The 12,691-nt window shown below is 38.4% G+C and overlaps 1 protein-coding gene across 1 annotated transcript in view; it reads left to right on the top strand.

Annotated features, from left to right (window-relative positions):
• The window catches only part of LOC142619674 (exocyst complex component SEC6), a 44,939-nt gene that overhangs the window by 15,519 nt on the left and 16,729 nt on the right, over positions 1-12,691 (top strand). The window contains exons 16-18 of the mRNA XM_075792885.1: positions 2,715-2,798; positions 2,929-3,015; positions 7,913-7,957. Coding sequence (XP_075649000.1) covers positions 2,715-2,798; positions 2,929-3,015; positions 7,913-7,957 — 216 coding nt within the window. The remainder of the gene's footprint in view (positions 1-2,714; positions 2,799-2,928; positions 3,016-7,912; positions 7,958-12,691) is intronic.

Raw genomic sequence — 12,691 nt, 5'->3', positions numbered from 1 at the left:
CCATGTATATGATTTTTTCAGTCTATGCTGCAGTCATAACAACACTCACATTAATAAAGTAAGTTTCTTATATATATATATATATATATATATATATTTAAAAAGTGAATACTGCCTTGGGAAGTAATCTTGGCCATAAAAAATGTCTGCTCTGTATTCTTTGTTGAGGGGATGAAATGAATTGAAAGTTAAGCTTGTTGAATTTTTACTTGGAATTGTCCTCCCTCTTCCTTCGTATCTAATCTTATCTCTCGTTGCCTTTCTCAGCTTTCTCATGTCATATTCCTTCCTAACCTGATTTTCAACAAATCAAGTTTTTTGCCTTCTACATATCCAACCTAAGATTCTAAATCTTACCCACTTGATTCTCACCACATTCCTAGAAAGAAAGCCCCTTAATCACACGTATTCTAAGACTGTCCTGCATCAAGTTGGACTATGACATTACAAAACTTACAGAATTAGAGTGTGGAATATAGTTCAACGCTATTTTCCGGACATTAAGCTGTTCTTCTTTAAAACCTTGTTGGATTGGATGTCAGTTGTGGGTTGCTATTCATTATGTTCAATTTATGATTTGATTGATCATTGTAATCCGTGGGCTTTGATTGTACTGTCCCCATTTGTATACATCCTGTATACTTGGGTGACTATTTTTTTCTGGTATCAATAAAGTTTCATTACTTGTAAAGAAAAATATAGTTCCATCTCGTTTGAAGTGGCAAATTTGGAGTGAAAGGATTAGGAGGACTTTTGCGGGGCAAGAGCCATCTATGGAAAGAGTAAAATCTCATTGTGCTGGATCTCTCTTCTATTTGACGACATTGGATGGAAGCAGACCTTCCAAGGGGTCTCTCTTCTATTTGATGTCAGTGGATGGCAGTTGAATGATGCAAAAGAAAATTTTGGAATTTCAAAGAAAGAGAAAGAAAGTGGCAGCATAATGAGAGAGAATTCTCAAATCTCAATTCTGATTTTTTTTAATAAGTAATGGTTTTTTATTTTTATTTTTATTTAAATAAATAATAAAAGTTTTATTCAAACATTAAAAAAGAGAGTCACCCAAGTATACACGACGTATACAACTGGGGATCAATACAATCAAGAACACAAATTACAAGCATCCATCAAATCATAAATTGAAGAGATAGAGTGGCTTTCTGCAATAGACATCCAATCTAGTATCGTTTTAAAAAATAAAAGTTTTAGATTCATTATTGTCCTTTCAGAATCCTCAAAAAATTGGTTGTATAGCTCCTGCCAAATGCACTGCATCAAACAAACAAGGAGGGACAGCCATCCAGAGAATATTGTTGTGATGACAACCGAACTTCCCTTGCCAACATGCTAGAGGTTCAACCACAGACTTCGGCATTACCCAGTAGAGACCAAACAATGTGAATACCATAGACCAAAGCTGGATTGCAATAGGCCAATGCAATGAAAGATGATCTATTGATTCCCCACTGCATTTACACATTTAACGCCAATCTAGAACCCATAATTTTCTCGTGTATGTTATCAATTGTCAAAATTTTCCCCAAAGCAACTGTCCAAACAATGAATGCTACTTTGGAACAAAAAATTTTATTAGAAAGAAAACAACCTAGTACACCGGCGGTGTACTTAGAGAGAAGTACAATCAGTTCAAAATACACTGATCAAACAAATTTAAGAGAGAAAAACAAGGAGGAAAAATAAAAGCAACACTCTAATCCAATAAAGTACGAAGGAAGAAGGCTTTAATTTCAACTATATTTTGTTCACATCCCTCGAAACTTCTGGAATTCCGTCAAATCTCAATTCTGATTCTAGAGGAAATTTTTATTCAATGACAAAGTTGAGTTTACAATGTCCAACCTTACTATTTATACACTAAGGGGTTGGTTATGCTAACCGCAGGTGGACATCATCCCTAATAACAACCCCTTAGCAAACTATAGCTAGCACATGCAAAAACAATTAATCATGTGTTAAATCATAACAAACTATAGCTAGCACATGTAACGCAATTATCACACGTTTAAATATCATAACTATAACCTGCCAAGAGCCTTGTAGCTCAACTGGTTGGCATCTCCTGGTGTGCTCATGATATCTAAGATTCAAATCCCCCCTCCCCTATTGTAACCATCGAATGATCAAAAATTGTAACTATAACCTGCACATTAAAAACAATTAGTCACATGTTTTAAAATAACGTCCATTGCCATGTAGATTACTCAGCCATGTCATCATCCCATGTGGATTAGAAGGCCAACTCATGATGCCCATGTAGATTATTTGGCCATGTCAGCATGCCATGTGAATGGTTGGCCACATCATAATGCCCTATATCATAGACCTTCAAATTTGTATGATTTCATAGATTCAATGTATTCATGATCTTTGTAGCAGAACTCTTGGGTATACAGCCAAAATACACCACTTGTTCCCTATTTACTTGTACAATCTTTCATCAATAAAATTCTTACAAAAAAAAAGTTACTTCTTTCAAATATGAATGTATTCAATTGCTTCGCTTGAGGGAGTTATTAACGAATGATTTTTCTTAGTTTCTCTTGATGATAATATCTCTTATGTAGTTCTTTACTGTGTGAGTGGGTTAATTGATCAGTTATTATTGCTAGAAGTCATTATTATATAATTAAGAGATTTGATGTGGATTTTTTTTTTTCCCCCATTTTTGGACCTCACAGTTTATCTTGCTTCAGGTTATGATTGATTTTCAAGCCGCTGAGAGGAAGAGACTTGAAGAACCTGCTTCTGAAGTTGGTCTGGAACCTTTGTGTGCAATGGTGTGTGAGTTATTTGATCATGTAGCCTGGGACAATGTTTGGCACTTGCATTGAAATTAACTTATTATACGTTTCTGCTATTGACATTGTGTACATATTAACAAAAATCTCCTGTTGTCATTGTGTACAGATTAACAACAATCTGCGCTGCTATGATCTTGCAATGGAGCTAAGTACTAGCACTATGGAAGCTCTTCCACAAAACTATGCTGAACAGGTTATATTTTTTATTGATCTGAGTTCTTTTCTCTTCATCTTCTTTTATATTCCTCTCTCTCTCTCTCTCTCTCTCTCTCTCTTGGGTTCCTGACTACTGCAATGCTAAAATAAGTCATGACCCTGCTACATTCCGTATATCAATTGGTTCCTTTTAGCTTTTGTACTCTAATGTATTTCTTGAACTTTTGTTCATATTACGTATATCCCCTTGGAGTAAGCATGTCATGAATTCATGTGATTGTATGACTTTGCTGCCTTTCTTTTTGTCTTAATTGGGTTTACTGGCCAGTCTCATCTAAATTAATTAATCAGTGTTATACTTTGTTCAATAATTTAGGTAAGCATGTCTGTTGGTAATCCTGAAAAAACATTGTCCATCATCTCTAGAGTCAGCAATATTTTCCAAGCAAAGGAGAAGCAATTTTTCATCTTCTTTTTAATTTTTTTGTTTCTTTTTAAATAAAATTAAGATAACAGGCTGAAAAGATGGACGTCACTCCTCCCCCATTGTAACTATCAAATTATACAAAAAAAAAAAGGATGACTTTTCTCCCACTCTTCAAATGAATCAAATCGCTCAACCCAAACAGATTGAAACTGAGTGCCTTATTTTTTGTTGTTTTTTTCCCTGTTCATTTGTTTTGTATTTTTTTTTCCTTCATGTGTGTGTTTTTATTGTGCTTTTGCCCTAGCGATGTGTTGTGGTTATGGGTTTGACATAAGTGAGAGCCTTGTGTATTGGGTATAATCTTTTTATGTGTGTGCTTGGTGTGAATAGTAATTAGCATATCATAGGCTCCTCCATTTTTCTTTTTTCCGTTGATGTGAGCTCTTGGGGAAGACCAGCCTATTATCCCTAGAGTAACTTTTTTTTTTTATTTAAAAAGTTCGTTTGTATTAGTCGTTTTCTGATTTATGAGGGATTAGTCGCATAAAGTCTTGTTACAACAAACCCAAGGAGTAACCAGGCATAAAGTCTAATATTACTGCCACTTATTATTTTGGCTTAGTGAGTCTTCTTCTGACAAACTGTTGGCACCACTCCCCAACAAGCTAACCAGGCATAAATATTTAATCTTCCTAGGTTCCATCTTCTTTGGCATCAAGGTGATGAATTCAGCATTCAAAGATTTCTCAAACATTCATGTCTCATAAACATTTTGGAGAAAAGATTGTGACGTCCCCCTCAATTCTCCCTGCCAACAACAACGCAGGCAAGGCAGTGAGAAGCCAAATTCTTTTTAATTTTTAATTATTTATTTCTTGTGTTAGGGGTAATTCTGTAATTTTCTGGTTTATGGACATGGGTTGTACTATTGGTCCCTTGGGCTTATTTTGGTGTTTAATTATCTGACACAGGACATGGACAATAATAAAATGGATGTGACCAACTAATTGAAGAACAAAAAAATAAAAAAGATAGATTACTTAGGAGTCAGCACTCAAGACTTACATGGAATCAGCATCAAGTAAGAGAGAACAAACCTAGAAGTCAGTACCTGGTGTTGGATATGTTTAACATAAGACCATTAGAAAATTTAAGAGAAATGTTATTAATCAAGCACGCTTGTCTCGTTGCAGTATAATAGCATTCTCATATAGAGTGCTAGAACTAAACCCTAATTTTAGTTGACTTAGGAAAGCCAATTAGTGAATCTTTTTTTATAATTGTTACAACAAGTGGAGGTAGGGGGTATTTGATCCCTAGTTCTCTTTATAAAGGAGACTAGAAAATGCCATTAAGTTACAAGGCTCTTGGTGGGAAGCCAATTAGTGAATTACAAAAATAACCTTGACTTTAGGAAATTAATTAAAATACTAATAACCTAATTAACTATGAATGCCTAAACTAAAATTGAATTGAAAAATAGAAATACAGCTGACTTCCAAAAAGAAATAAAACTAAATTAAAATATATATATATATATATATATATATATATATATATATTCTTTGCACTTCCCATATCATTATTTGATTTGGTTTTCTTTGTGAGTTTATTTATTTAGTCTGGGCTAGTTATCAAGCCCAATGAGTCATATATGACAGATTTAACCTTAATGAGACTTTGTCTCCTTTGGCTTTGATACCTAAGTCCAAACTAAATAAATAAACTCACAAATAAATCCCACTAAAATAAACAAACCCCAAAATAAGACCCAATCAACTAATAGTACATCTCATGTCCAGATACAAAAAGATTGCAGCTTACGCTTAAATAAAATTAAAATGAAATTGGCTTCTCATTACCTGAGGGTGGTTATCCCACCATAGACCCGTCCCAATCCAATGTAGATTTGGAAATACAGTCCCACATTTGTCTCGTCTAAAAAGCGTCATCCTTAAACTTATCCCATCCCATCCCATCCCTTTTATTTCTTTCAGAAACTATCTTTCAATCCAAGAATACCTTCATTCTATGGGGGTCTTCAAAAGAGTGTTTCAAATATTCTTTGGTGGCTAGGGAGAAGGTGCGTTCACCTTTAGATATAAATGGTTTGGGGATTAGGAAGTTAGTGCGTTTCAATCAAGGCCTATTAGGAAAGTGGTTATGGAGGTTTGGACTAGAAGGAACCCATCTTTGGCAGAGGGATGTTGCAACTAAATATGGAGAGGGTCAAGGGGGTGGAATACTAAAGTATGTAGAAGGGCCCATGGGTGTGTTCTTTGGCGTGGTATTAATGAAGGTTGGGAGAGAGTCTCCAAACATTTGGCCCTAGTGGTGGGTGATGGCTCTTGTATTCTTTTTTGGCATGATAGGTGGGTTGGGGATATCTTACTTAAAATGCTCTACCCTCAGTTGTATGCGTGTTCAAATGACAAGGAAGCTTGCATTTCTGATGTATTGTGTCATTAAGAGGGTGGAAATGATAGATTTTGGAATTTGAGATTTTATAGGGACTTTTGGAATTTGAGATTTTATAGGGACTTTCACGAGAGGGTATTAGAAGTTGTCTTCTCTTTCCTCGATTTCATTCAAGTTCAAATTCCTAGGGGTGTTGGGTGTGACAGTTCCCATTAGTGTCTTGATGGGAATGGCCAGTTTGATATTTGGTCCTATTACAATAAGATCTGGGGTGGTTCTATCCCTAGTTTCACTTGGAAGGGTATTTGGAAGGTTAAAGTTTCTAAAATGGTGGCTTTTTCATGTGGACAACAGCTCATGGTCGGATACTTACCTTGGATAATCTGATGCTCCGGGGTCTTTCTTGGGCGAATCGGTGTTGTATGTGCTGCTGTAATGAGGAATCTGTGGATCTTCTCCTACACTGTCCTATAGCTCACTCGTTGTGGGTACAAATGTTACAAGTATTTGGGATCCAATGTCACAGGTTCTATGGAGAGTTTGGTGTCTTGTTGGAGTTTTTGGCTAGGGAAATTTACTTCAGACATTTGGAATATGGTTCCTGATTGTTTGATGTGGGTTGTTTGGATGGAAAAAAATTGATGCTCTTTTGAGGCTAAAGAGAAATTGATTGTTGAGTTACAAGCTCTAAGCCCGAGTACTTTGTTTGATTTGTCTAGGCGCTGGGGTTCTTTGACTTATTCTTCCATTATTGAGTTTCTTTCTTCCCTTAGTATTATCCCCTAAGTTGCTTTTTCTATCTTTGTTGTTGTTTGTTGCTTTTTCTAGTGTTTACCATCGTGAACACCTTGTACTTGCTTTATTTGTTCCTTCTTCATGATTAATACTATTATTATTACTTATCAAAAAAATAGAATACCTTCATTCTAGTTCCATAATTTAAGCTCAAAACACACAAAACCAATAATCATTACTTCAAACCAATAAGCTCAAAAAAATGTGTATATATATATATGTATGTATGTATGTATGTATGTATATGTATATGTATGTGTATAGCCAACGAGTCATTCCTTATTCCATAATAACAAGATGGAAGGTGAGGTCATGGGTTCAAGATCCACTAGGTGCGTGTGCAGATTACCAATAAAAAATTGTACGTATATGCTTTCTTAATATAACTAGTGTGAAGATTTTATTAGAAAGATGAACAGCCTAAGTATAGAGGTTGTACTAAGGGTTTGAAAGAATTAGAATTTAATATCATCAAGAAAACCTACAAGAGAGAGAAGAGACACTGCCAATCACATTCACTCACAAATTTATATGGATTTCTACTCAGAAGTAGATAATTAGCGCTGTTGAAAATACAATTGTTTCTCCGTCCAAATTGTTCACATAAGGCAGAGTGGGGCAATGCCCTAAGTTGGACCATTTCTATGTCTTAAAAATACTTTAGGAAACAAAATTGGGTTTTGAATATTTAGCACAATCCATATACTCAGATTAGATCCAAAATATAATTGCCTAGATGTATCTAGGGAGAATTCACTCTGCAGCAACTAATCCCTAGATATACATGTTGCGATATTTTATTTCACAATTGAAGCGTTAAAAAAAGACCTAAAGTTAAGGGTTTATCAATTGGTAATGTCGCTCCAATACCCAACCAAAAGACTACTTTGATACCAATCTAAAAGTCCGTTGTTGCTAATTGCCAACAAAAATATTAACAACCTTTTTTAAATGTAAGAAATTTATTTAAAAAGTGCAGCAAAGGGTACAATCCTAATACGTGGGACATATGCAATAGGTACACCAATAATCTATTAGTGTACCTAACAATAAAAAAATCAACATACATAATCAAATTTGAAAAGGAATGACAGCTACTGTATTTTTTTTTTCTTGGTTTTATTTTTGTAGTTGACTTGAGCTCTGCTATAAAGATTTTCATCTCTCCCCTCAACTTTATTGTTTGGCCTTTCTTATCTTTTTGTGTTAATGCAAATATTATATGTTAGAAATTGTAAAATATATGCCAAGAATTTTTCTCTTTTTAAGCTTGCTTTTCCTTTTTCATATATAGGTTAATTTTGAAGACACTTGCAAGGGTTTCCTAGAGTTTGCAAAGGTATGATCAAATTTGAAGGTTTTCATTATATACTTTTTGGTGTATTTTCCTTCAAATTTCACATGCATAATGCCCTACATACTATATATTTATTATTCTATTACTGCATTATATACTTGTTAAAGAAGGGGGTTCCTTCTTCCTTCTGTGGAAGAAGGGGGTTCCTTCTTCCTTCTTCGTATTTTCGAGAGAGGCAGAGGTTCTCTACAGTCTGTTTTCATGGGAAAAGAGTCTGCTAAGAGACTGTTATCTTTGTTGGAAGACTTTATTTACTCCAAACCCCCTGGACACTTTGCAAAAACTGTTAGAGATGGAGAGAGCCGGTTTTATTCTTCAACTCGGGTCTCAATGCACATGGCTCTTTCCTTATGATCTGCGAACTCCTTCATGGCCGGCGTAAAGGCTTCATTGTAGTGCCGGAAGGTAACCGGGCTGAAATTTGTGGTTGGAGAGGTTTTGGTTGTCACTTGAGAAAGGCAATAGCTCTGAATCTCACGCCTTTAACCGGCCCCAAGTTCTTACAGGGTCCGAGATTCTTAGCCTCCAAATCCTTTGCGGCCATTTGTGGAGCAAGGCTGTTGTAATGAACCCCTTACTTTCTGGCGAGGTCGTGGCGGCGAATCCTCCTCTCGTCCCGAGATCCCGTGTTGCGAATCCAACTCATTTAATGTTGGACCCTCGAAAGTCCAACTTTGCAAATCTGAATTCTCGGACCCGGGATTCTCGAGGGAAAGTCTTGGGAAGGTGGATTCTCTGACGAGAGAAGATCTTTTCGGTAAGAAAGTGATGATGGGATGAGTTTGGAACTCTCTTTTAAGCCAGTCCAGTGGGCCCGGTGGTAAGTGGGAGATCTGGGTCCAATGTCAAGGGAGGTGGTTCCTTCTATGGGCCTAGCTTCTAACTTCAAGCCCACCTTTTCTTTAAGCCCAGCTCCTCCTGTTTAACCATATTCCAAACCCATTACCATCTCAAGCCTCTAACCCAAAGCCCTTTCCTAACCCAAACCCACCGCAATCTGTCCTACCCGTGGGCCTAACTCCAAAGCCCAAAACACATCCTTCCTGCCTAACTCCAAACCCAAACCCGTGGGCCTAACTCCAAACCCAAACCCAAAACACTCCAAACCCCGAAAACCGTACCTTTAAATGGAAACCCAAACCTTCCAAGCCCCTCGTGTTTAAGTCTCGACCCACCCACTTGGCTTTCTTCTCCTCGCAAGCCCTCGCTCCCACCTTGTTTCGTCGGCGCGCAATTACGGGTTACGCTAAGCCGTCGGCGTGCTGTCTCTTCTCGGAGCACATCGCGCTTGGAACCAACGTGCACCGAGAAGTCTCTCGGTGCGATATCTTCGAAGCCTCCGTGAATGAGTCCCACGCTGCTCCGATGCCTCGGTGGAGGTGTCCCTGTGCTCCGATAATGATGGGGGTGAGTCCCTGTGTTCCGATAATGAAGCGGTTGGGTCCCTGTGCTCCGATAATGTTTTGGATGAGTCCCTGTGCTCGGATACTGAAGTGGACTTGCATCGTGACATCCAACGGATCATCCATGAGCACACAGACAAAGCCATCAGGAAATGGGGTAATTCTGAGCAATGGGTTCTTGAATTACGAGACGGTAAGAGAGTGGCTGTCCCGATTCTTATTTCTTTGCCATCGGATGCTGCGGTTGTTGGAACGAATGAGTCGAACCAGTTGGTGTTGGTTCCAGAGGAGTCATCGGAACCTAGGGAGATTAATTCTGATCTGGATAATGGGGTTGAGGTTAGTGTGGAGGATTGGGTTTCAGATATTGGTTCAGAGGATGTTTCCCAATTCTCTGATTTTTCGGCTCCTCTCAATGTTGAACCCCTGGCCGTCTCCTTACCTACGGGTGTCAGGGATATTCCTGAAGGGTCAACAACTTTGGTGGATAATTTGTTGGGAAAGGGCAAGTACTCAGTGTGGTTTCAGGAAAAATTCAGTGGCTTTGATGATTTTCTTGGGACATCCCTCAAAGGTTTGGAAGAGCCAGTTACCAAATTCCTGTTGGCTGTGGAAGCTGAGTTACAGCAAAGGGATTTTAAGGTTCATTCTGATAAAGCATTGAAGAGCTCAGGGAGGAAAGGGATTAGGGAATTGAGGGGTTTGTTTAGCTCTGTCAATTATGGTCCAGCCTCTTATAGGCGCTTTTATATTGGTAAGTATTGGGCTCTTTTTATTTCACAATTAATGTGACGATTATATCTTGTACTGTCAGCGGTCTGAATGGCACGAAAACACGACTCAAGGTTCGTAATCTTTTACGCTCTTGGAAGGCTGATATAGTGTGTTTGCAAGAGACAAAACTGGAATGGATTACAAGAGGCCTTGTTAGAAGTATATGGAGTTGTCCTTTCATAGATTGGCTTTACTTGGGTTACGAGGAGCTTAGGTGGTATTCTGCTCTTGTGGGATAGAAGGGTGGTTGAAAAAATTGAAGAAGCAGTGGGGTGTTTCTCAATTTCGTGTAGGTTTAAAAACGTTAGTGACCACTTTGAGTGGGCCTTCACAGGTACCTATGGCCCTAATTTTTATAGAGAGCGTCAATATTTGTAGGAGAATTGGCTGGCTTGATTAGTTGGTGGAATTTACCTTGGTGTTTGGGAGGGGATTTCAATGTCACCCGCTTTCCTTCGGAGAGGTTAGGGGCGGGAAGATTCACCCGCTGCATGACTGATTTTTCAGATTTTATTTCTCTTCATGGGCTAATGGATAACCCTTTGGAGGGAGGCCTTTTCACATGGTCTAACTCTTCCTCGGCCTCTAGAATTGATCGGTTCCTCTTTTCTCCGGCTTGGGCAGATCACTTCTCTCATTTCTCTCAAAAAAGGCTTCCTAGAGTGTTATCCGATCATTTTCCTATTCTTTTGGAGAGTGGGAATCTTCGCAGAGGGCGAACCCCCTTTCGTTTTGAGAATATGTGGTTGAAGGCAGATGGGTTTCTTGATAAGGTGCAGTCTTGGTGGGGTAATTACCATTTTCAAGGGTCCCCTAGTTTCATTCTTGCCAAGAAATTGACTGCCCTAAAATCTGACCTTAAGCAGTGGAATGAATCAGATTTTGGCAATATCTCAGTTAAGAAAAAGTTGTTATGGAGCAAGTTGAATTCTCTTGATGTCAAAGCGGACACTCAACCTCTTTCAGATCAAGAAATGTTGGAAAAAGCTTCCCTTCGTGTCGATCTTGAGAAGGCAGCCTTGTTAGAGGAGATTAGCTGGAGGCAAAAGTCCAAAGTGTTGTTTTTAAAGGAGGGAGATTCCAATACGAGGTTTTTTCATAGGATGGCGAATTCTAATAGAAGAAGTAATTGTATTGAAAACCTTATCATCGATGGGGTTTTGTCTTCCAACCAGGATAGAATTGCTGACCATATTGAACAATTCTATTTGAACCTTTACTCGGAGCGACAAGAGCAAAGACCCTTTCAGATGTTTTGGATTTTCCTAGGATTTCTAGGGATAATGTGGATTGGTTAGAGAGACCTTTCGAGGATTCGAGATTTTTGATGTCATCATGGAGTTTAATGGGGATAAATCTCCTGGGCATCGACGGTTTTTCGATGGCTTTCTTTCAATCTTCTTGCTGGGGGATTCTCAAATCAGACATCATGGCAGTGTTCCACCACTTCCATGATACTAGCCAATTTGAAAAAAGCTTGAATGCAACTTTCATTGCTCTCATTCCCAAAAAAGTTGCAGCAGTGGAAGTAAAGGACTTCCGTCCTATTAGCCTTGTTGGGGGGATTTATAAAATTCTTGCCAAAGCTTTGGCTAATCGTCTTCGCATGGTTTTAGGAGAGATCATCTCAGCTCCTCGAATGCCTTTGTTCTTAATAGGCGAATCCTTGATTCATTCTTTTACGCCAATGAATGTCTTGATAGTAGATTAAAGTCCGAAAATTCGACGGGGGTTGTTATGTAAGTGGACATAGAAAAAGCCTTCGATCATGTGAATTGGAGATTCCTTAATTACTTGCTTGAGCGTTGCGGTTTTTCGCATAAGTGGAGACGTTGGATTTCCTTCGTGTATCAACGGTTCGTTTCTCTATCCTCATTAATGGTACTCCTCATGGGTTTTTTGGAAGCTGGGGGTTGCGGCAAGGTGATCCTTTGTCCCCTTGTTATTTGTTTTGGTTATGGAAGCCATTAGTAGAATGTTGGATAAAAATTTGCCCTTGAAGGCCGTTTATCCGGCTTTAGAGTTGGTGTTTACGATGGTAATCCTTTGATGGTTTCCCATCTCCTTTTTCGTGATGATACTCTTATTTTTTTGTGATGCTAACATTGATCACTGCCGACTCTCCGTATGGTGCTCATTTGGTTTGAAGTGTGTCGGGTCCGAAGGTTAATTTGGGTAAGTCTGAGCTGGTGGCTGTGGGGTCAGTGCAAGATATGGATCTTTTAGTGGCTGTCTTAGGTTGCAATCATGGGTCCCTCCCTATGAAATACTTGGGTCTTCCTTTGGGGGCAAAATTTAAGGACAAGTCTATTTGGATTCCTATTCTTGAAAGGATGGAAAGAAAATTAGCAGGTTGGAAAAAATTATATTTATCCAAGGGAGGTAGAGTCACTTTAATTAAAAGCACTCTCTCCAATCTTCCTACTTATTTCCTTTCCTTATTCCCTATTCCTGCTTCTGTGGCCAACCGAATTGCTAGACTTCAACGTGACTTTCTTTGGGGTGGTCTAGGAGATGAGCCCAAATTTCATCTGGTTGA

This window comes from Castanea sativa, chromosome 1 (genome assembly GCF_040712315.1).
Source record: "Castanea sativa cultivar Marrone di Chiusa Pesio chromosome 1, ASM4071231v1".
Lineage (NCBI taxonomy): Eukaryota > Viridiplantae > Streptophyta > Magnoliopsida > Fagales > Fagaceae > Castanea > Castanea sativa.
This window is presented reverse-complemented; position numbering and strand designations above follow the sequence as displayed.